We start from the raw sequence: 23,755 nt of genomic DNA, 5'->3' as shown, positions 1-23,755 counted from the left end.
TAAACAACTGCTTTTCTGAGATGTTGCTTAAGTTTGGATTAACTAGTTCTAGACTACAGAGTCTCAGATTAAGGTAATCAAGGACAAGTGAGATCATCTTTTGGAAACCCGATTAGATTAATGGCATGCACATGTGGCTAAGGAGAGGTTGCTATAAAAACCTGGTATGGACTACTTGTAATTCATTAGTCTTAAGGAGTGTGTGGAACAGGAGTCATTACACTTAACCAAAAAATGGATCAAGGCAGAAGAAAATGCTCAGAAAACTTCAGTGAATTTGAGAAGACCCTTTTTAAACAAATTGTATCAAATTATCCTGTAATTGAAAACAAACAGCATGAGTCAGGTACAGAAAACAAGAAGAAGAAGGCATGGATTTCCATATTGAATCAATTCAACTCAAATGAAAAAGTAACCAAACGGACACTCCAACAAGTTCAGGTAAGATTTATTGTTGCCCCATTCTTACAAATCAGTCAATTATAAATGTTTTCATTAATGAAATGTAAAAAGAAAACAATATTATATAGAAGTCCTACTTCAGAGTATATATTATCTTGTAAAGGTCCTGTGGAAAAACATAAAAATAAACCTGAAAAAAACAACTGCTGCTACGCGTCAAGAGCGTTTCAAGACAGGCGGGGGACTCCCAGTTCCACCAGACACAAAGGAGTTGGGGGACTTGTTGGCTGGGATAATTGAAAGTCAGCAACCCCTGGAAGGTATTCCAGATGATGACCATTTGGACAGTTCAGGTGAGGAATCTTTCAAAGACTCATTTAACACGTCTCATTTACAGTAACGTGCTATCCCATCCAACATAATTAAATGCAAGTCATGTCTTGTAACAAAAATTATGTAATGACCTTTATTGTTGAAGTCAAATGTAATGCTATTTATTTATTTTTTTCATACAAAGATGACCTGATCTTGACACAGGACTTGGGGGGCGCAGGGAACAGTCAAGATGCTCAAATGAATCCAGCACCAACATGCAGCAGCATCCAGTCTCCTGCAGTAGCAGTAGTCAGCATCCAGCAGTCTCTAATCCAGGCAGCAGGTCAAGAGGGAAAAGGATGACCATTCATGAGAAACTTGCCATAGAGTTCCATTAACGTAAATTACAATATTTAAAAGAAGAACATGAAGTCAAAATGAAAATCCTTCATCTTGAGTTGTCTATGAAAGAGAGAGACATGAAGCAGCAGCAGTGTCAACTGACTTTGGAACAAAATCTCAAAAAAAAATTTTTTTACCTGTCTATGCCAATCATTTATGTATCACTCAAGGCTCATTTATGAGAAGTGCTGCAAAGCAAAAGCATCTCTGTAAGCAAGTCCATTTCTGTCATTGGCTAGCTCAGCAATAGGGACATGTTGGTCATCATCATTTGCAATATCAGGGTCTGGGCAGCCACACTGTTTAAGAAAATTATGAAGCACTGCTGTTGCAATAATAACAATGCAGCACCTCCTAGGTTCAAACCGCAGTGTATTTCGGAGACACTGGAAACGATTCTTCCATACACCAAACATGCGCTCTATTAGCCCTCTGGTGAGCATGTGAGCTTGGTTATAGCGCTGTTGCTCTGGTCTGACTGGATGGAGATAGGGGGTGAACAAGAAGTTTGTCTGTGCATACCCACTGTCACCAAGTAGAATTCCAGAGTGTTGTCTTGTTTCAAACTGACCGTACAAAGAGGAGTTGTGGAAAATCCTTGAGTCATGGGTTGAACCTTTCCAACGTGCAACAATATTGGAGAACTGCATAGTGGGAGTGCACACTCCTTGTACATTTATTGAAAACCAGTTTTTACGATTTCTGAATTCCTCAGCATCTGCTGTAGAGGGACACTTGATGGGAATGTGGCAGCCATCAATACAACCAATGACTCCAGGGAAGTTACCATATTCATAGAAATCTACCTTGTAGGTGGCCTGTTCAGCAGCATTTGGGAATTTGATGAAATCCTTTTTCAGTTCACATATAGCACTGCAGACTCTGTGTACTATTTTGCACACTGTTGATTCACCTACACCACACAAATCCCCAGTTTCACGATGGAAGGTTCCACATGCCAAAAACCTTAAGGTAATTAATATTTGTAAGGAAGGAGAAATAGGAGTGCCCCTGACTAAGTCACCTGAAAGCTTGGGCTGCAGCAAACCAATTATTTCTGTTGCGTTTTCCTTTGACATACGGAAACGGTCAAGAAAATGTAAATCATCAAAATCATTTAGTGGGTTGTGCCTGTCTTTCAGCAACCTTTTTTCTGGTCTTGGTGGTGGTCTCTGATTGTCGTTGAAATAGTCGAGGTAATCCATTTTCTGCTACTATGAACGTGAGCCTTGAGGCAAGAAGTTTTTAATCTGAGGTTAAACCTGCTTCTGACCAGGTTTAATTTAAGACTTCATTTAGATCTGAATTAGGTCTAATCCTACTTCTAGAAATCCGATTGTTTTAAGTCTAGACTTGTGCAAGTCTGAGACTATTGTAATCCATGTGTGAGAAAGCTACTTCAATAAATCCAGGTTTAAAATGACATTTAGTCTACGACTAGGCTTAATTCCCGTACGGGAAACCGGCCCATAGAGTAGTACTGCATCCTTCATAACTCCAAAAAGTCTTTAGTTTTATTATATTCATAAGAGAAAGATAGTCTGTCCCGGTTTTTCCTGGAACAACACGAGCCGCTGCAGGCGTGACGTGTGGGCGGAGCTAAAGAATCACGAGCGCCAGTAAGCTTTTGCGTTGAGAGCGTTTGGAAGCTGTGACATTAACGTGAGGAAAAAAACATCCAAAACAAACCATGGCTAACAGTCAGATTCAGCGTATATTTATGATCCAGAATCAGATCCAGAGGCTGAAATTTAACAAGAGCAGCAGCAGCAACGACGTCTCTATGTGGTATGTACTGAAACTGTTTTTGCTTAGCGGTTTTGGAAAATGACTAAGTTCCACTTTATGTCGTCTTTTTTTTTTTAAGCTGTACATGTGGAAAGTGCAGTTTGATGACAACATCGCATGTTGTTTACTTGATGTGCTTACGCGCCGATAGCTAAGTTAACAACATAGAGATATTTGAAGCAGTTTTACTCACCGCCTGCGGTTCCAACACACGATCGTGACCCTTTTTCGTTGGGACTGCATCATCGTTAAGAAATAAATGATGTGCAAATCCGGCGTCAAACTGGGCCTTGTTTGTAAAACAAGCATCTTCGAAATGCAGGGAACAAACACAAACACTTGCACAACTCCGTTGATGCTCTGTAAAAATAAACTCCATCCACTGGTCCCTTAATGCTGTTTCTCTTTTGGTAATCTGTGCAGGGTTGTCTTGCCCTGGCAACCAAAAACACACTTCTTTTGTGACATTTGGCGACGCTCTCGCTCTGATCAGTGAAGTCTGTTGTGCTCTCAGTGCTCTGCTATACGGGAGCGCGCGCTCTTCCGGCAGAAGTGCCTCAGGACCCATATAAGGAAATTCCGCTCCATCTAACGTCACACAGAGCCATACTCGAAAAAAACTTTCCGAAACTTGTGACAAACCGGAAGGAGTATTTTTGGAACAAAAATACTCCTTCAAACGTACAACTTAATTTTTGAAACTTTGTCCATGTTTAGCATGGGAATCCAACTCTTTAACAGTGTAAAAAACTCAGTATGCATGAAATAGCATTTCACCCCCCCTTTGAGGACTATCACACAAATTTATGAGCATAGGACGACTAGGAAGGGCCAGTTACCCTTATGAAACAAAATTATATTGCAGTATATTGGAAAATATCATGTAATATATTAGGCATATATTCTTATATATATTTATTTTTTCCAATATATTGCAATATATTGAAAGCGGTAAATATTGGTAAATATATTTTCCTTTCGTAAGGGTAGTCCTTTCCGATGTCACTCATCCACTGTGTGTTGATCTTCAATTACTTCCTTCAGGACGGAGATTTAAACTACCCTTGTATAAATCAAATAGATATAGAAATTCATTTATACCTGCTGCAATTAGGTTTTTAAATGATTTATTATTTGTTTGTTGTGTTGTTATATGTATGTGTATGTGTATACTGGTGTCTACACAAAGTATTGCCCTTGAGGACAATAAAGTTTAATCAATCAATCAATCTGACATCTGGCAAGAAACTATTTTTTCAGAGATCTGAAGGTATTTGCTTTGGAAGAAATGGTATATTTTTAAGACCAAAATGATCAAAAAATGAACAAGACTCTCTTTGTCTCCCTCTTCTGGTAAACACAGGGGCTAGCAAAAGCTGGGATTGACCTAGAGATGTGTGACCAACATTGAAGCAAATCCCAAAATAAAAAGAGCAAAATATAACAAACCAATAATAATAATAATGCATTTTATTTTTTCTTCTTTTTCTTTTGATTTATTGATTTCTTAATTTTTATTGATTTTTATTTTGTGTGAAATGCAGATCTACTCTAAACCTGTGATATACAGCACTTTAAATGATGAAAACCCAAATGTAAGTAGACCAGACATACCAGTAAATTAATGAAATATTAGACATGAATATATCATTAAACAATCTCTTTCTCCACAGGATGCCAACAGAAGCATAACCACATACAGTACTATTGATCATGTTCCAGGGAGTGAAGCAGTAAGTTTCACAGAAATATTAGCATTTCATATCATGTGTTTATTCTGCTGGATCTCACTCTACCAGAAGCCTCCAGCAGGTGGAACAGTATACAGCTCTGTGGCTCCACACCAACAGCAACAGTGAGAAGAACACAGGAAACCTCTGACCAACAGAAGGGGTGGGGTGGGTTGCTTAAATTCACAGACACTGAATCCACTCATGCAGTCGACTTTTTATTCTTGCTTTCCATTGCACATTAGTTGCAATGAAAAAATCATGACACAAGTCAGGGTTTGGCAAAGGAGGAACTCAAGTGCAGACAGGATTCTCAACACGAAGGGTTTATTAAACACAAAAGGGGAAAACAAAACCCACGAGGGGGAAAACAACGGCTAGGGCAGAAACTAAACAGGACAGGATTGACATGATAAACAAACTCTTAAACACTAACTACAAACAAACACTCATGGTTATACAAAGACTTCAAGGATTCAGGAACATATAGAGACACTCACGATCTTATAGACACTCACGATCTTATAAACAATCACATGTAGGAACAATCACAAATGTGGAACAATGAACCGACGAAAGACAGAGCACACTAGGAGATCTAAATAGGGGAACTAATTAAGACACGACAGGTGACACAGATAGGACAATCACGACAAGACTAGGATAACAAGGGGGGCGGGGCAAAGGAACGAGACAACACAAGCACATGGCCCAAAGACAAGGCCACGTGCTTGTACACAAAACACGGGTCTGTCATGACCCTGCCTCAAGACTACAGGAAAAATCAAGGACACGAGGGCAGAATCATGACAACAAGACATTTTCTGTGTCTGCTTGTGTCTTTCTGCTTGTGTCTCTGTTTTCTGCTTGTGTCTCAGTTTGTGTTAATAAAAACAGTTAGCTGTAAATATACACAGCAGTCATTAAGTTTATTAGTAACAGTCTCGCACACTTCCTGTTTATTGCACAGCCATGATCGTAAGATTAGTAAAGTGTCGTAATCAATAGTCTATTATTGGCCTGTTTAGTCAAATAATAGATAACAATTTTAAAAGATAACATTTTTCAGTAAAAAGGTGTTTTATGTGTTTAGACTGAGTTTTTGTTGCATGCGTCACCAGGATGTGGTGTTTCGAGTGTTTTGAAACAGTGGATCATTTTGCAGAGCAGTTGGTTTGGTTGATTCAAGTGTCATTTCATTCAACAGTTCATTTCTCCCATTATTAAGCTTGATCACATGACCAAGTTTCATAGAGTTGTTTTAACATATAGCTAACAACAGATAAAACAGATATTTGATTTCAGAACCATCAAGACTTCAGGGCTGCAGATGAAAAATGTTGGGTATGTAAAATAAATTAGTATTTGTCAAAATCAGTGTTAACTGATAATAATGCAATTAGAATGAATGTAATTGAGAATATAGTTTGTCAAAAGGTAAAATGATCACATATCATCTCAATGATTTTGACTGATAAAATGTAGTATGTTAACACCCCCACCACACACACAGATCCCCCTAGTTAAACAAAAATGTAAATAAAAGTGTGATATAAATGAAAAAAGTTAGGAAGCTGATCAGTTATTATATAATTGAAATCTAGAGCAGGGGGTTTCTCAACTCTGGCCCTTGAGGTCCACTTTCCTGAAGAGTTTAGATCTAGATTCACCTGTCTGTAACTTCCTAGTGATCCTGAAGACCTTGATTAGATTATTAAGTTGTGTTTGATTAGGGCTGAGCTAAACTCTGCAGGAGAATGGACATCGAGGGCCAGAGCTGAGAAACTTAGGTGGCTCAAGATGTTTAAGTGCTACTGTATAAGAAGGTGAAAAAGGGAAGTGCAACAGTTACTACAACACAGTCAAACAACTCAAGATCCAGGAAGAGAAACTTAGACAATGGCTGCATACGCAAAGACAGAAATATTCTACATTTCTATTGGGTTTTGGCTGATTTTAGGTGAGTATTTAATGTTGTGCTGTGTTTGTTTTTTAATGGATCATGTTTATAATGCCACATTTTATGTTAAGCTGTTTGTGTTGCTTTTATTGTGTTTTATGTCAAGACTGAAGAAATTAAGAAGTGAATCATTGATCATTCTGGACGTTATAATGGTTTGCGTGTTGTTTGTTTAGGTGTTGAAAGCTACAGTGCTTGGTCAAACCATACATTAACTATTTATCCTGGAGGATCTCTCACCATCCCATGTCATTATGACAAGAAATACACACAGCAGAAGAAATCCTGGTACTCAGTGATTGATCAAACATCCACATACACAAACACAACAGAGCAGAATCTGTCAGTAATTGATCATCCTGATCAGAGTCTCTTTACTGTGACTATGAGAAACCTGCAGAACAAACACACTGGAGAATATTATTGTGTTGTGGAGACTGGAGTAAACAAAACAAATGTAACATACGAGCTTTATCTCAAGATTCAGTCTGGTAAGAAATTTTGTAATTGTTTTAATTTCATTCTAATGTTAAATTATCTGACCTTACAGATGCATTTTATAATTTTAACAATTTTATAAATTAAATAAATGTTGTGTTCTTGTGTGTGTGTGTGTGTGTGTGTGTGTTCAGCTCCTGATGTGTCTGTGGTGAACAGCAGTGTCTCTGGACATGAAGGTGGTGATATCAGTGTTCAGTGTCTCTACAGTTCTGGATATCAGAATAAAGTCAAACAGTGGTGCAGATATAAAGATCAGAGATGTTACACAGTGGGGAGGACTTACACATCCCAGAATTCATCAGTGCAGATCAGAGATGATGGGAGAAGATCCTTCACTGTGCTGATGACTGGACTGAGACGGACTGATTCTGGCTGGTACTTCTGCTCTGTAGGAGATGCAGTGAATCCTGTTCAACTCACAGTCACTGAACCCAAAAGAGGTAAGATCACAATCCATTTTTTCAATGGTGACACTCTTAATTTTAATAAAACTCACATATTTTTGTTTCTTTTTATGCATTTACAACTATTCCAGCAACTTTACCATCTGACTCTGAGCCAGACATGTAGGTGAAACATGTTCTAGCCAGAACATTTTAATGTGACATCACAAAAGTAAAAATTAAAAAGGCAAAAACTTTCAGTTTAGGTGCATATGAATAATAAACAGTAAAGTGATGTACAGCCAAGTATGGTGACCCATCCTCAGAATTTGTGCTCTTCATTTAACCCATCCAAAGTGCACACACACACACAGACCAGTGGGCAGCCATTTATGCTGCAGTACTCAGGGTTCAGTGCCTCAAGGGCACCTCAGTCGTGGTATTGCCAGCCGGAGATTCAAACCCACAACCTTAAGAATAGGAATCAAACTCTCTAACCACTAGGTCAGGACTTTCCCAGCAGCTGTCACACAGAGTTTATCAGACTGAATGCCTTTATCAGACTGCTTAGGAACAGTAATAGTTACATTTTTTAAATAAAATTTATACAAATAAGACAGAGAAAGGACAAATTAGAGAAGGGCATTTCAACAGCACCAGCAATACAGTAAGTATTTTAGGATTTTATTAACATACTCGTGCAATCCAGGAGTCTTCAGAGAAGAACACATTCACCCAAAACTCATTTACATTTACTGAGATGCTGATTGTCGTGTGTTTGTTCACAGTCTTCTGCCTCGGTGGATGATAACTCAGTGATTTACAGTTCTGCGATTACCTTTCATAAAGCAGTAAGTGTCTCCTCTTGAGATTTTTGTTAAAGTGATGTGCAGTTTTGACAGGGATTGTATGTGTGTCTAGTTCAAAAGGGAGATTTGTTTAAAAATAATGACTATTTTTGCATATCTTTTATGTGACACTTGTGGCACTGAAATGTGTGATGCAGAAATGAGATTCTCAGAGCTGATCTTGTTTCTTCACAGCCTTCTTCATCAGTGAATCCAGAAGCTGAAGTGATCTACAGCTCTGTGAAATAAACTCTCACCTGTGAGTTCTGAATGAAGTTATGAGAAACTGGAAGTCAATAACTGTAATTAATTGTGAAGGTTCAGTGCTTAACATATGTAATACCGTGAAAGCAAACATAATTTGGGGGGTTACTCACAGTAAATGCAGTTTTGTTAGTTGCAATGAAATAGTTTTTTAGAAGAGGTATATATTTAATATTACATTTAATTGTACTTTTATTCGTTTCAATTGCACATAAAAAAAAAAAAAAAAAAAAAAAAAAAACAATTCAGCATGAAATAATTTATATACCTTGCTTGCACACTTTTTAAATATATTTCCTGTATGTGTAGCACCATCTGCTGGACATTTTTTTTCTTCTACATAAACGAGCGAAATACTGTAATTTTTATGCATTTCTTTGATTGTTCAATATATCCTTATAAACATTCATTAAAACACATAGTTCATGTAGTTTTTGTGTCGTCCAAGAATCATCTCACATGTGTGATTGTTATTGTTGGCTATTTAATATATTTTCTAACATTTTAGTGTGAGTTCTGAAATGGATTTGTCACACATGCACATCCTGAACGTCCACAATCAGCATCTCTTTACACTTATGCAAAATAATTCCTTTCATTATTTGCAATGGTAACCAGTGTTGGTTATAATGTCCTATAATTATGTGTAGGTTACATCGATTATCAGTACATTTATGTTTTTTTTTAAACACACACACACAACACACACACACACACACACACACACACACACACACACACACACACACACACACACGCACACACACACACACACACACACACACAGGCTATGGTCTATCACATTTAGCAGCTTTTTTAGCAAACAGAGTCATAGAAACTTTAAATTAATACAGAAAATACGAATCAGTGACTTTGTATTTATGAAGATGATTCTGTCCACTGAGAGTTAGCTGGGTTAACAAATCATCCAACTCATTTGATCCTGAGTCCCAAATAAAAAATATTATTAATGTTTCCTACAAGAGACTTACTTCAGTGAAGAAGATGCTGCTTTTTAGAAAATGCAATGGGGAGCGACTGTTTTGTTTAGTCATATATATGTCTCCAGTCGATCATATGCCTGAACAATTGCCCTGGGAAGATTGAGACTTTTCAGTATGATGCTCGTGATCAATGCTGCTGTGGATAATTATGAAGGTATTTTTCTGATTTACTCAGCCTAACAATATTTTGTTTCTAATATTACAGTATTTGTTATACAGATTAATTTGAAATTTCATAAATTTTTTGTATTAACTGAATAAACAAAAACAACAACAACAACAATAATAATAATAATAATAATAATAACAATAAACTTTTCAATCATTTTGTGAATCATTTATTTACAACCAGCGATTAGGAATGCGTACAAACTGGCAAATAATGTGATTTCAGTGGGATTCGAACCCCCAACCTTGCATTTGCTAACGCAATGCGTCTACCACAGTAGTCTGTTTTGTAACAGACGACACAGTTTATCAATTGTGCTGCTTCTAATTATGTGACAAAAAGCAGTTGCAAAAGTCTTACAAAATACACACTCATCTTGCACAAAATGAAAAATGCAACACTTTGGTTTCCTACCAAATTTTGTGTGATATTGAATTGGATTGGAATTGGTGCATGATGGGATATGCTTATCTTATGCACATTAAGGGTACTGAGCTTTGGTGTTTTTCAGACCTAGGACAGTCTCGCACACTTCCTGTTTATTGCACAGCCATGATCGTAAGATTAGTAAAGTGTCGTAATCAATAGTCTATTATTGGCCTGTTTAGTCAAATAATAGATAACATTTTCAATAGATAACATTTTTCAGTTAAAAGGCGTTTTATGTGTGTTCGAACTGAGTTTTTGTTGCATGCGTCACCAGGATGTGGTGTTTCGAGTGTTTTGAAACAGTGGATCATTTTGCAGAGCAGTTGGTTTGATTGATTCAAAGTGTCATTTTTATTCAACAGTTCATTTCTCCCATTATTAAGCTTGATCACATGACCAAGTTTCATAGAGTTGTTTTAACATATAGCTAACAACAGATAAAACAGATATTTGATTTCAGAACCATCAACACTTCTGACAGACGGCAGATGAAAAATGTTGGGCATGTAAAATTATTTTTTATTTGTCAAAATCAGTGTTAACTGATACTAATGCAATTAGAATGAATGTAATTGAAGAATATAATTTCTCAAAAGGTAAAATGATCACATATCATCTCAATGATTTTGACTGATAAAATGTAGTATGTTAAACCCCCCCCCCCCAGATCCCCCTAGTTAAACAAAAATGTAAATAAAAGTGTGATATAAATGAAATAATTTTGGAAGCTGATCAGTTATTATATAACTTGAAATCTAGAGCACGGGGTTTCTCAACTCTTTCTCAACTTTCCTGAAGAGTTTAGCTCCAAACTCACTTGTCTGTAACTTCCTAGTGATCCTGAAGACCTTGATTAGATTATTAAGTTGTGTTTGATTAGGGCTGAGCTAAACTCTGCAGGAGAATGGACATCGAGGGCCAGAGCTGAGAAACTTAGGTGGCTCAAGATGTTTAAGTGCTACTGTATAAGAAGGTGAAAAAGGGAAGTGCAACAGTTACTACAACACAGTCAAACAACTCAAGATACAGGAAGAGAAACTTAGACAATGGCTGCATACGCAAAGACAGAAATATTCTACATTTCAATCGGGTTTTGGCTGATTTTAGGTGAGTATTTAATGTTGTGCTGTGTTTGTTTTTTAATGGATCATGTTTATAATGCCACATTTTATGTTAAGCTGTTTGTGTTGCTTTTATTGTGTTTTATGTCAAGACTGAAGAAATTAAGAAGTGAATCATTGATCATTCTGGACGTTATAATGGTTTGCATGTTGTTTGTTTAGGTGTTGAAAGCTACAGCGGTGGGTCAAACCATACATTAACTATTTATCCTGGAGGATCTCTCACCATCCCATGTCATTATGACAAGAAATACACACAGCAGAAGAAATCCTGGTACTCAGTGATTGATCAAACATCCACATACACAAACACAACAGAGCAGAATCTGTCAGTAATTGATCATCCTGATCAGAGTCTCTTTACTGTGACTATGAGAAACCTGCAGAACAAACGCAATGGAGATTATTATTGTGTTGTGGAGACTGGAGTAAACAAAACAAATGTAACATACGAGCTTTATCTCAAGATTGAGTCTGGTAAGACATTTTGTAATTGTTTTAATTTCATTCTAATGTTAAATTATCTGACCTTACAGATGCATTTTATAATTTTAACAATTTTATAAATTAAATAAATGTTGTGTTCTTGTGTGTGTGTGTGTGTGTGTGTGTGTTCAGCTCCTGATGTGTCTGTGGTGAGCAGCAGTGTCTCTGGACATGAAGGTGGTGATATCAGTGTTCAGTGTCTCTACAGTTCTGGATATCAGAATAAAGTCAAACAGTGGTGCAGATATAAAGATAAGAGATGTTACACAGTGGGGAGGACTGACACATCCCAGAATTCATCAGTGCAGATCAGAGATGATGATGGGAGAAGATCCCTAACTGTGCTGATGACTGGACTGAGACGGACTGATTCAGGCTGGTATTTCTGCTCTGTAGGAGATGCACTGAATCCTGTTCACATCACTGTAACGGAGGCAGAACCAGGGAAAGCGAAAGAGACGTCAGTATTCAAACATTTCTCAATGATGTTTCTCCTCTCCTCCCTTGAGTTTGTTTGCCTTTCACTCTAACAACCATTTCCCTTCCCTAACAATGATTCCTTCTCTGTGTTTTTTTTTTATCTTTTCAGAAGTGAATCAGGACATCAGGAGAATAATAATAACACAACTGAAGTCACTGACAAACTACAAAAGTATTGCATCTGTATTGATTAAAATAAAATAAAGATGAGCTAATTCTACAATTATTAGGCTGAAATACATTCATTAAATAATACATTAAAATCGATATATTAAGTTCTGGTAAACGTTTATTTCAGATTTGTCTTATTTTCTGGTTACTTTTATGCAGCTGAATTAGTCCCACATCTTTTTTGGAGCTCTTTAAATGAAAAGATTTTAAAATATTTCTTTATTTCTCATAGAGATAACAAACTCCTGACTGTGTGGCTTCCAGTTTCAGCAGCTCTTCTGCTGTTATTGATTCTGATCAGTGTCTTCATCTGGATATGGAGAAGAAGACCCAGTCAGTTTGACCTCCAGTTTTATTTGTTTGAAAATTAATTTAATTCCATGCCATTTTATAATTTATTTTAAAAGCATTCATCAATTTTGTTAATGTTAATATTATTGTTTCACCATTTTATTTTTAAATGTAGAGCAAGATGAACAGCAAATCAGAGGGAGAAATGGCAGCAGAAACAATGATGCAGTAAGTCCTTTCATTATGAGACTTTTGGTTATGAAAATGTTTGTATGACAAATGTTCAACTGATTAGGCTTATTTTTGAGAACACTTTATAACATCTCTGACATAAAATGTAAGTGCAATTTCAGATTTTCTTCAGAGGACTTTAGAGTTCTATGTCCTCAAAACATTTAATTCATGCTTCAAAGCCCAGTAATTGTGTCAGGTTTTACCCATTTTATTTTTTTGTTTACTTTTATATTGACACTGACTGTTACAAAAAAGAATTATAGTATACAAAAACGTCAGTTTTGCTATCTGAATGATCACAGATACAAGCACGAAACACACTCTGGCTTTCCAGGAATAGCCATACCCAGTTAAAGAAGTAATCACTTGCCACTGTACAGTCGATTTATCCCTGTTTTACTTGTGAACAGAAAATTTATATTTGCATGTACGTTGTTTCACACTTCTTTCATATAAAGTCACTTGTAGTGAAGAGAAACATGCAGAGTGACATTCAAGGATGCTCCATAGTACTCATGTTTTCAAACTTGTTTGATTCGATAACATGCATGTTTCATTACTATGGTAGATCACTTGCAAATTTTTTGAGGGACAAAATACCCATTCCATGTCATAGATATGGAATTTACGTGTGTAACCAATTTTGTTAATTGAATGGATGAGTTTGCATGTGATGGTTCACACTATGAAAGATTTGAAGGTTACCCTTACGAAATATAAGTTTATTCAAGTGTGCTATTAGTATACTTCTTTTAAACTAAAAATAGGAAAGCATGATTTCAGCTAACAGAAATGGGCTTTATGTACTCCTCAGAAATATACTTAAAATGACACTTAAGCATACTTGACTTACTTAAAAAAGTCTGAATATATTTGAGCTATAATCCTAGAATCCGTGTTTTCATTGTTATATGGTAGAGGGCGCTAGTACACATCTTCTGCACAGAAGTCAAGAAGAAAAAATAACATAAACAAATACTAACACATGTAATCTAACACGATCATCTGACATGAAACAGCATCAAAACTGCAAGGTTATGGAATAAAATGTTGACAGATGAAGAGATAATAATTACAGTCAAGCTTTGGGGTGTTGATCGACTCCACCTATGTGTTTTTATGTTCAGATATTACAGTAATACATCAAAATATATACAAATTAAAACCTAAATAGGGATATAGTTGTATACTTAAAGTATGATGTAAAATTGACTTAAAGAAAACTTAAAACTACTAAACTAGCAGTTTACTGAGACTATACTTCAAAGTGCACAAAGTATTTAATTAGTAAACGTATTTAAAATCAGTATACATATAAATTCACTTTTAGTATACTGTAACTGCATATCAAACTGCAGACATAGAGGTAAACTAGTTGTGTACTCAAAGTCTGCTACCATTATATTTAAAGGATACTTAAAAGTATACATTTATATACTAGGAAGTGGGCCAATTTAGTCCCTAGGAGCATTGAAATGGTACACTTACAAGTATAATACTAGAACACTGATATTTTTATACTTGCTACATGAAGTATACTTAAAAATATTTTTGAACTTCACTTAAGTGTACTTAGTAAAATAAACTTGAAGTACACTACTTTTTGGTAAGAGTATGTAAATTCCACTGAGAATTAAGCAAGCACATGCTTTGAATTACTTTGTTAAATGTAGTAAGTATTTGCTCTTTTTTACATGTGCCAAAACGTGTGCAGAGATTATTCAGTATTGTGAAAAAAAAAAAAAAACATATTCAAGTATTAAGCCAAAGCAATTGAGAAATATATAACACTTCATTTGTCTCCCTCTTCTGGTTAACACAGAGGTTAGACATCATCAAAACCAATCATAAAATAATTTAGAGCTGAAAATTATTTCTCCTTACTTCACTTATTAAATGCATTTTTATTAAATGAGTCATGTGTTAATTTCTTTATATATTTTTTTCTGTATTGTTTTGTGTGTAAAATGCAGATCTACTCTAAACCTGAAGACCCTGTGATATACAGCACTATAAATGATGAAAACCCAAATGTAAGTAGACCAGACATGCACTAATACTGTATATTGAAATATCAGACATGAATATATCCACCATATTTACAATCGCCGTTCTCCACAGGATGCCGACAAAGACACAACCACATACAGTACTATTGATAATATTCCTGGGAGTGAAGCAGTAGGTTTTACAGAAATATTTGCATTTTATACCATGTGTTTATTCTGCTGGAAATTAATTTTAAATGATCTTACTCCTCCAGAAGCCTCCAGCAGGTGGAACAGTATACAGCTCTGTGGCTCCACACCAACAGCAACAGTGAGAAGAACACAGGAACAGACCCTTATGACCAAGAGTAACAAAATCAGCACCAGAGATATTACATTTTGTATTTATTTTATTTTTTTGTGGCAGGTTTTTGGCTTATACACTGAATCCAATCATGCAATTGACTTTTTCCTTTTGATTTTCATTTATTTACTTTGGTTGTTAACTGATTGGCAAATATATTATTTTGAACTGATCTGAGGGTAGAACATTTAAAGGATTCTTGTAAATGAGGTTCATAGTTCATAGCTTACTTGCTGTTTTACATATTAAAAGACCACTCCCGAGAAAATGGGATTCATTTTTAAAGTATGTAGTTCCTTACCTTTTCATCTTATTTGCAGAATATTTTTTCTTGTGTCTCAGTTTATTTCTTTTTTCTTTTTTTTTTAATCTAGCTGAAATCTAATAAATGTATATTGCAGTTGTCGGGAAAAAATCCCTTGACTTTGTCTCAATGTACTTTATTTGTTTTTTAAAACATGATCACTTTTGAACAGTGTCAATAGAGCAAGATGTTTCTGGTCTGTCCCAACAGTATAAAAGTATTGCACACTGCATTTTGCTGCTGATTTACACATGACTAAAATTTTAAATAGAGCAGAAGTCAGTGAGACTCGAATGTTGAAGTGTTGTTTTGGACTTAAACACTTGTTTTAGTGTTGATTGTTAGGTTGACTGTGCATTTTATCAAATTTTTTTTCTTCGCATGCTACAGGAAACAATGCAGCCACAAGACATTTAGAACTGCACTTAAAGTTGAAAGTAGTTGTATATCTAAATGTATGGAAAATATTGTGATAAATTAAAAATCTTTTTAGTAAGGCCTTAATTTTTTTATATGCATTATTGTGTTCTGTGCATTTTTATGATATCTCATAAAAACCCTAGGAAGTGTTGTTAATTATAAGCTCGTGGGTGACAAACAGCATCTGACTACAGTTTTCATTTCATCGAAAGTACAAGAATGATTAATTTCTAATTATTCTAAGAGGCATTTCTTAAAATAGACAATTTCATGTTCTGTCAATACTTAACCTTTTTTTTACTCAAATTGTCCGTAAATGGTGTTCTCTGAATCTCAGTGGTGTTTTAGTTTTTGCTGCAGGCAAGACCCTCAAAACGTGCCTCAATATCAGTTTTAGGTCATTTTAGGTAACAAAGACCGTTAGACGAAGTTAAACTGCATGGTTTCAGTTTCTTCATGTGTAGTTACCAATGCTTTGGTGACAGGACTTTGAAATAACAATCAGTAAAAACAATAAACGGCATGACTAACATCACATTCAGCTTGTCCACTCCATTCAAGCTCCATAATCCATTCATATATATTAATATCAACGTCTTGTGAAGTGATTTTTGTAAAGTTAAAATATGATTTATTTTAATCTCAGAAGGGATATTGCACCTATTTGACATTCGAGAGCGGTAAAATCACATGAGGCCAAAATATATAAAAGCAATCTGGATTCACTAAGATCTAAGATGTTGATTCTCTGCCCACCGAGGGTAATCTGAAACAAAACAATTAGAGCTCAGCCTCAAATCACATGCATTTCAAAGATTTACAGACCCAATAGACACACATTAGTCCAGTGCCCTGCACACACACACACACACACACACGCACACACACGCACACACACACACACACACACACACACACACACAAAGACTTAGATTTTTTAATTTTTTTATAGGTACGTACATGAATACCAGTTGAATAGATTCAAGATTTAAGAGCTTTATGTCATATGTACTAGAGTATAATAAAATCATTTCATTGTATATGTCCTGCACTGCGGGGAGACCAGTCCCGTGACTTTCCGGGCCAGCTTTATGACCCTTTGTAATGCCTTTCTATCATGAGTTGTGCTATTGCCAAACCTCACAGCAGTGCAGCAAGTGAACACACTCTCCACAGTGATTCTGTAGAATATATGGACAATCTGTGATGTCATGCCAAATTTCCTTAGCCTCCTCAGGAAGTACATTCTTTGATTGGCCTTACTTACTAGTTTCTTTATGTTTACTGTCCATTTGAAGTCCTCACAGATGTGTACACCAGTAGACTTATAGCTGCCCACTCTCTCAACCTCAGCATCTCTGATCACCAGAGACTGACAGACACGCTCGCTTCTCATGTCCACAGCCATCTCCTTGGTCTTGCTGATGTTCAATGTGAGATTGTTAGTCTCACGCCATGTAACCAGTTCAGACACTTCTTTCCTGTATGCGGACTCATCATTGTTTCTGACTGCAATAACTGGTGTTATCTGCAAATTTTATGATGATGCATGTCTAGCAACACAGTCATGTGTGAAAAGAGTGTACAGCATCGAGCTGAGTACACAGCCCTGAGGAGTGCCTGTGTTCATTATCATGGTGCTGGAGGTATTTACAGAGGTGGACATGTTGAGAAGCACAGGTCTGTAATCTTTCAGACTTCAAACTTGAAGCTTTTTTGGGACAAGGATAATAGTGGTGGACTTGAAACAGTTAGGGACTGTAGTCATTGTGAGGAAAAACTGAAGATGTCAGTGGTTACATTGGTCAGCTCTGAAGCACAAAGCCTAAACGTACGTCCTGGGATGTTATCCGGACCTGCTGCCTTGTGTGAGTTCACTTTACTCAGTGACTTATAAACCCGTGTGGGGGTAAGCATCAGTGCCCGTTTCCCCTCTTCAGGAGTCACTTACAGTGTTGTCAAGGTCTCTGTGTTCAGGGCTTCAAAACGTGCATAAAAGAGGTCGAGCTCATTGGGCAGGGATACAGAGATGTTTGCAGATGTCTGGCGTTTGTAGTCTGTGATGTGTGCTAGGCCATGCCCCATTTTCCTTGAGTCATGTTAAGTATAGTGAGCTTTGGCTTTTTCTTAGTGTCTGTCTCGATGGTGACTCGTCGATTTGTCACTCTGTTGAAAATGTCTTGTGTGTTAACCGTGAACATGCTCTGGCTTAAATGAACCTACTCTTGGTAACTAACTCTTGGTAACCTACTCTTACTCAAATAGTATGACTAAATAATGCTATTTTGTGATTGTTTTGCAATATATATTTAACTTATTTGTTAAAGTAGCTTCTTCTCTGGCTAACCTGATGTGGGTGGACCACCCAGCACCACCTATTGACCAACAAAGATTGTTTTCCAGAAGCCCTGCTTAACTTACCATCTGCTAAACCCTGACCTCTCAGTTGATTAACCCAAACCTTATTTGCTCCAGGTATGCTGGTTCAAAAACACATCCAAGATTAAGTTAATTCAACCCAGAGTATGTTCACGGTTAACACACAAGACATTCTCAACAGAGCGACAATATTAATGACTATTCACTATTGAAACAGATGCTAAGAAAATACAAAGCCACTAAGAAGGCATGCCTGCAATCTTTATGCTTTATTTGAGAAAGTGTAACGGATAAATGTAAAACTTTGTTTGGCAGTAAAATGCCAAAGTGCAGTGCCTTTAATGCACACTAGCCTCGGAAGAACCCTATGCCCTAATCCCTTTACCTTCTTGATTGAGAACTTTGAAGGATTGAATGGTATAGGGGACCAAACAACTGTTTCTTGTAGTGCCCCTCTGTGTCATCATCCTACCCACACGGTGGTGCCGTTATAATGGAGAGAATCAGCACAAAAAATCATGGGGTCCCTAAGTGTCCATCAGTTGTACCCTTCGAAGTGCCCAGTGATATGGAGGCAATGATTATTTTCACTCTGAAGTGCCCTTGGGAGGGCAATATATCCCATTTGGAACACACCGTAAATACTATTCAAGGCTTAGTGTATCCCATCGTGTATCATGTTCTGGAAATAAATCATTTTTGCAGAGAGTCACGGAAACCTTTCCAGCGAAAGTTAAATATAGCAATAATTAAGTATAGTATAGTAAAGTAAGTATAATATAGCAAGCTATTTAGATATTATATAATTTGATAGAAAATAAAAAGTGTTGCATGTTTTATTGGTGCAAAGATGAGTAGTGGTTATGTATTTTGTACAACATTTGTAACTGATATTTATCACTTAATTGGAAGCGCCGACATTAAAATGTGTCATGTTATAGGGAATACTGAACAGATATTTTAAAGTTGATTTTAAAAAGCAAAGTATTTAAAATAAAACTGAAACAATATTATTATTATTGTTGATATTATTATTTTTATAATTATTATTATTATTATATAATATTAAAATGTGGTTTTATAATTCAGTAGAAATATAAAACATTCAAAGAAACATATTATGCAGCAATAAAGACATAACATTTGCTAATATTTTTATGTGGGTTCCCGCACATCCAAAATGTACATGATGAGACAGAAACATTTGCTTCTTATTTTTGTCTGTTGATGCTGCATTCTATTTTATCTTTCAGATCACATGTGGAGCGGTTTTGTTTGTCACAGATCTAGAGGAGTTTTCTCCACATCAGCCTTAAAGACCAGATCACTCTAAAAGTGTTGATAATAAAATGTATATTTTCCATTTGCTTTATACTTAATCCTATATATATATATTTTCTAAATGAGTAGGATATTTCTGTTTTTTTTTTTGACAGGCTTTTTATCCTAATGGTAAATTTTTTTAAAGTCCTCCCCCCACCACCAAAACTATTTTATTAAAGCAATCAACCCAAAACCAATCAACATTTTTCAACCACTAGATAAGGAGCTAAAAAAAAAAAAAAAAAAAAAAACATAGCGTGGTACTCTTCAGTCACAGCTCCACTTTCGTTAGTCACGATACTAGGCTGACAACATTCAAACTAAAAAATTCTGAGATAGAATCAATTAAGATTAAGCAAAATAAATTTTAAAACAATATTATATATCCAAAATAGATGCTAATAAATGTGTTACTCCATTCAGAAAAAAAAGGACAAAAGCTGTCACTGGAAAAAAGGCTAACCTTTCAAAAGGTACCTATTTGTCCTCTATATACTTAGAAAGAGTGCGTCTTAGTACTAAATGCTATAAATAAGTACTTTTTGAAAGGTCCCACCCTGTTGACGCCATTCATCCGTTTGAAGAGTTTTATATGAGGTGAAGAGGGAAGTCAAGACACTCAAGAACAGAACAACTCAAGATACAGGAAGAGAAACACAATGAACGCATATGTGAAGACAAACACATTCTACATTTCAATCTGGTTTTGGCTCATTTTAGGTGAGAGTACAGTACATGTATTGCTGTGTTCATTTCTAATAGATCCTGTTTAGCATTTTACAGTGACAGATTTATGCTCAGCTGTTCATGTTAAAAATGAGAAGTGACTTATTGTTGGACAATGGTTTGTTTGTTTAGGTGTTGAAAGCTACAGTGCTTGGTCAACCCATGTATTAACTATTTATCCTGGAGGATCTGTCACCATCCCATGTCATTATGACAAGAAATACACAAAGCAGAAGAAATCCTGGTAATCAGAGATTGATAAAACACACACATACACAAACACAACAGAGCAGAATCTGTCAGTAATTGATCATCCTGATCAGAGTCTCTTTACTGTGACTATGAGAAACCTGCAGAACAAACACGAGGGACTTTATTATTGTGCTGTGCAGACTGGAGAACAACCACCGATAAATACAATATATGAGCCTTATCTCAAGATTCAGTCTGGTAAGACATTTTGTAATTTTTAAATCAAATTTCAGTCAATTCAACATTATGTCATATTCTCTGACCTTACACATGTATTTAATAATCACAAATAAATGTGTGTGTGTGTGTGTGAGCTTGTTTATGTGGTTAACGAGGACACAAATTTGTATAATGACATAGGTATGACACAGGTATTACAATGAGGAGGTGGTTTATGAGGACATTTTTAGTGTCCCCGTAATTCAAAACACTTATAAATCATACAGAATTAGTTATTTTGAAAATCCAAAAATGCACAAAGTTTCCTGTGAGGGTTAGGTTTAGGTGTAGGGTAGGGCAATAGAAAATACAGTTTGTACATAATAAAAACCCATTACGCCTATGGAGAGTCCCCATAAACCACAAATACCAACATGTGTGTGTGTGTGTGTGTGTGTGTGTGTGTGTGTGTGTGTGTGTGTGTTCAGCTCCTAATGTGTCTGTGGTGAACAGCAGTGTCTCTGGACATGAAGGTGGTGATATCAGTGTTCAGTGTCTGTACAGTTCTGGATATCAGAATAAAGTCAAACAGTGGTGCAGATATAAAGATCAGAGCTGTTACACAGTGGGGAGGACTGACACATCCCAGAATTCATCAGTGCAGATCAGAGATGATGATGGGAGAAGATCCTTCACTGTGCTGATGACTGGACTGAGACGGACTGATTCTGGCTGGTACTTCTGCTCTGTAGGAGATGCAATGAATCCTGTTCACATCACTGTAACGGAGGCAGAACCAGGGAAAGCGAAAGAGACGTCAGTATTCAAACATTTCTCAATGACGTTTCTCCTCTCCTCCCTTGAGTTTGTTTGCCTTTCACTCTAACAACCATTTCCCTTCCCTAACTCATTCCTTCTCTGTGTGTTTTTTTAATCTTTTCAGAAGTGAATCAGGACATCAGGAGAATAATAATAACACAACTGAAGTCACTGACAAACTACAAAAGTATTGCATCTGTTTTGATTAAAATAAAATAAAGATGAAGCTAATTCTACAATTATTAGGCTGAAATACATTCATTAAATAATACATTAACAGAGTTAAATTAAGTTCTGGTAAACGTTTATTATATATTATACGGACTGATTCTGGCTGGTATTTCTGCTCTGCTGTAGAGACAATGAATCCTGTTCACATCACTGTAACGGAGGCAGAACCATTTTTTCAAAACATCATAAATGTTTTGATACTAAATATGAAATAAAACACAACTAAATTTACTTTGTAATTATTTTATTGGTCCGCAGGCATTGTCAGTAACAAAGAGTTAATATTTAATAATTTCTCTGTGAATGACTTTCTTTTATGCAGAACCTGATTTTACCAAGTGAGACATGTTCCTGGGACAACGTCTTTGTTGTCCCTGGAACAACATTGTGATTAACCAATCAGATTTGATGAACCAGTTTATAGATTTTGTGAAGTGTATGCTTAAAATCAGTGTTTGGTGCTTGTACATCAGTGTCATTCATCTATCATTTCCTCTGATTTTAGGGATTACTCATGGTTAAGGTTAGGTTTAGGTGTAGGGATATGTTCAAGAATACATTTTTGGAGTAAAATGTTGTTCCAGGGTCAACAAAATATGTAGACCCTGGAACACATCTAACTCAGCAATATCAGGACATGCTTTCTTTTATAATCATCTTTGGGGAATTCTTCTATATTTATCTCTGGTTTATTTCATGACTAACAGTCATCTCTGCTCTGCTGATATTCTTCCCTTTCTCCTCCTTTTTGTCTTTGCAGAAATGAAACAAAAGACACGGAGACACAAAAGTACTGTGTATTGTTTAAAATAAAATAATTCAAAAAGAAGAATAGTTCAATAGTTCAATAGTTCAAATAGTTCAAAAAGATGAATCATTCAGCAAAAACACCGCTGAGTTTTGATTTGAGGATGAGAAAAATAGTTTTGCTGTGATCTTTGTTTGGATCTATTTTAGTTGGTGAATTAGAACAACAGTCAGTATTGTGTCTAATAAAGTAAGAAAGTTGTTAACTAATTGTTTATTGAACTATGTATTTGCAATTGTGATATTCAACAAAACAGCTCACTTGTGATACTTATATCATATGTTATAAATAAACTCAACAGTTGAACATTTACCTCATGTACTTACCGAGAGTTTATGTGTGCCTTTATGTTGAATGAAACATTAATATAATCAGAATGAGTCTTGCACTTCGATGCTTATATATATATATTGATAACAAAACAAAATTATTTCCTGTTTGTATTTTCTGTATGTAACTGAAATAACATTTGGGACTTTCCTCAATATTTTACTCAAGAGTACAGTAACTTTTGTTTTAAAAAAGCTCTTTTAAGAGTGCAAGAATACATTTTAGGTCTTGTTAGTGTTGATGCATGGATAGAAATTGTATGCTGATTTCCATTTGTGTGTATATGTATGTGTATTTATAAATCTATAGATAAATAGTACTTTGTGATACTTATATGCTTAAAAAAAACTAATGTACTATAAAGTAATATACAATATATATGGGCTGTTTTTTCTTTTTTGGATGAGCATTTCATATATAATATGCAATGGTGGTCAAACATTTTTAACACAAGTATTTTCACCGGCTTAAAATGGTTTTAAGTCAGTTATTTCTATCTTTTACTGTTGTGTCAGTAGGAAATATCAGTTTACATTATCAAATATTAATTTTGACATAAATTGTAATAATCCATTGAGATTTCTGTCTGACAGCAGCCAGTGCTCCACACATAGATCTGATCTGTGTCTGACTTACAAACTGAGAGACAATAAATCCAGAAGAACTGTGACAAC

General features: G+C 35.8%; 3 protein-coding genes across 15 annotated transcripts in view; all 3 read left to right on the top strand.

Moving 5' to 3' along the window:
* The window catches only part of LOC127951198 (CMRF35-like molecule 1), a 102,792-nt gene extending 93,954 nt beyond the window's left edge, over nt 1-8,838 (top strand). The window contains exons 8-9 of the mRNA XM_052548974.1: nt 8,270-8,332; nt 8,525-8,838. Coding sequence (XP_052404934.1) covers nt 8,270-8,332; nt 8,525-8,578 — 117 coding nt within the window. The 3' untranslated portion in view covers nt 8,579-8,838. The remainder of the gene's footprint in view (nt 1-8,269; nt 8,333-8,524) is intronic.
* A 2,218-nt stretch (nt 8,839-11,056) lies between these two features.
* LOC127951196 (CMRF35-like molecule 1) lies at nt 11,057-16,586 on the top strand. 2 transcript variants are annotated; one of them, XM_052548971.1, is made up of 9 exons: nt 11,059-11,302; nt 11,479-11,793; nt 11,935-12,262; nt 12,392-12,454; nt 12,686-12,786; nt 12,920-12,972; nt 14,952-15,011; nt 15,100-15,159; nt 15,242-16,586. In XM_052548971.1, the coding sequence occupies exons 1-9, from the start codon at nt 11,242-11,244 to the stop codon at nt 15,299-15,301; spliced, it is 1,101 nt and encodes a 366-aa protein (XP_052404931.1). In that variant the 5' UTR covers nt 11,059-11,241; the 3' UTR covers nt 15,302-16,586. The 2 variants fall into 2 exon arrangements, with proteins under 2 accessions (XP_052404932.1, XP_052404931.1); XM_052548972.1 differs by lacking the exon at nt 12,392-12,454 and having other exon boundaries at nt 11,057-11,302.
* Nucleotides 16,587-20,339: 3,753 nt separating this feature from the next.
* The window catches only part of LOC127951194 (CMRF35-like molecule 5), a 45,207-nt gene continuing 41,791 nt past the window's right edge, over nt 20,340-23,755 (top strand). For 11 of the 12 annotated variants that reach the window (XM_052548956.1, XM_052548963.1, XM_052548961.1 and 8 more), the window contains exon 1: nt 20,340-20,476. In XM_052548956.1, the coding sequence (XP_052404916.1) occupies nt 20,416-20,476 (61 nt within the window). In that variant the 5' untranslated portion in view covers nt 20,340-20,415. Of the gene's footprint in view, nt 20,477-20,614; nt 20,933-23,755 lie in introns of all 12 variants that reach the window. The other variant, XM_052548967.1, reaches the window with a different exon arrangement.

This window comes from Carassius gibelio, chromosome B2, assembly GCF_023724105.1.
Source record: "Carassius gibelio isolate Cgi1373 ecotype wild population from Czech Republic chromosome B2, carGib1.2-hapl.c, whole genome shotgun sequence".
In the NCBI taxonomy this organism is placed as follows: Eukaryota; Metazoa; Chordata; class Actinopteri; order Cypriniformes; family Cyprinidae; genus Carassius; species Carassius gibelio.
The sequence above is the reverse complement of the archived record's forward strand: the minus strand, read 5'-3'. Positions and strand labels throughout refer to the sequence as shown.

Excerpts from the sequence above, each read along its gene's own strand:
- LOC127951196 (XM_052548971.1), top strand. The coding sequence starts at position 11,242 with ATGGCTGCATACGCAAAGACAGAAATATTCTACATTTCAATCGGGTTT. Across the intron at positions 12,973-14,951 it reads GCAGCAGAAACAATGATGCA|ATCTACTCTAAACCTGAAGA; the intron begins GTAAGTCCTTTC and ends TGTAAAATGCAG. Across the intron at positions 15,012-15,099 it reads TAAATGATGAAAACCCAAAT|GATGCCGACAAAGACACAAC; the intron begins GTAAGTAGACCA and ends CGTTCTCCACAG.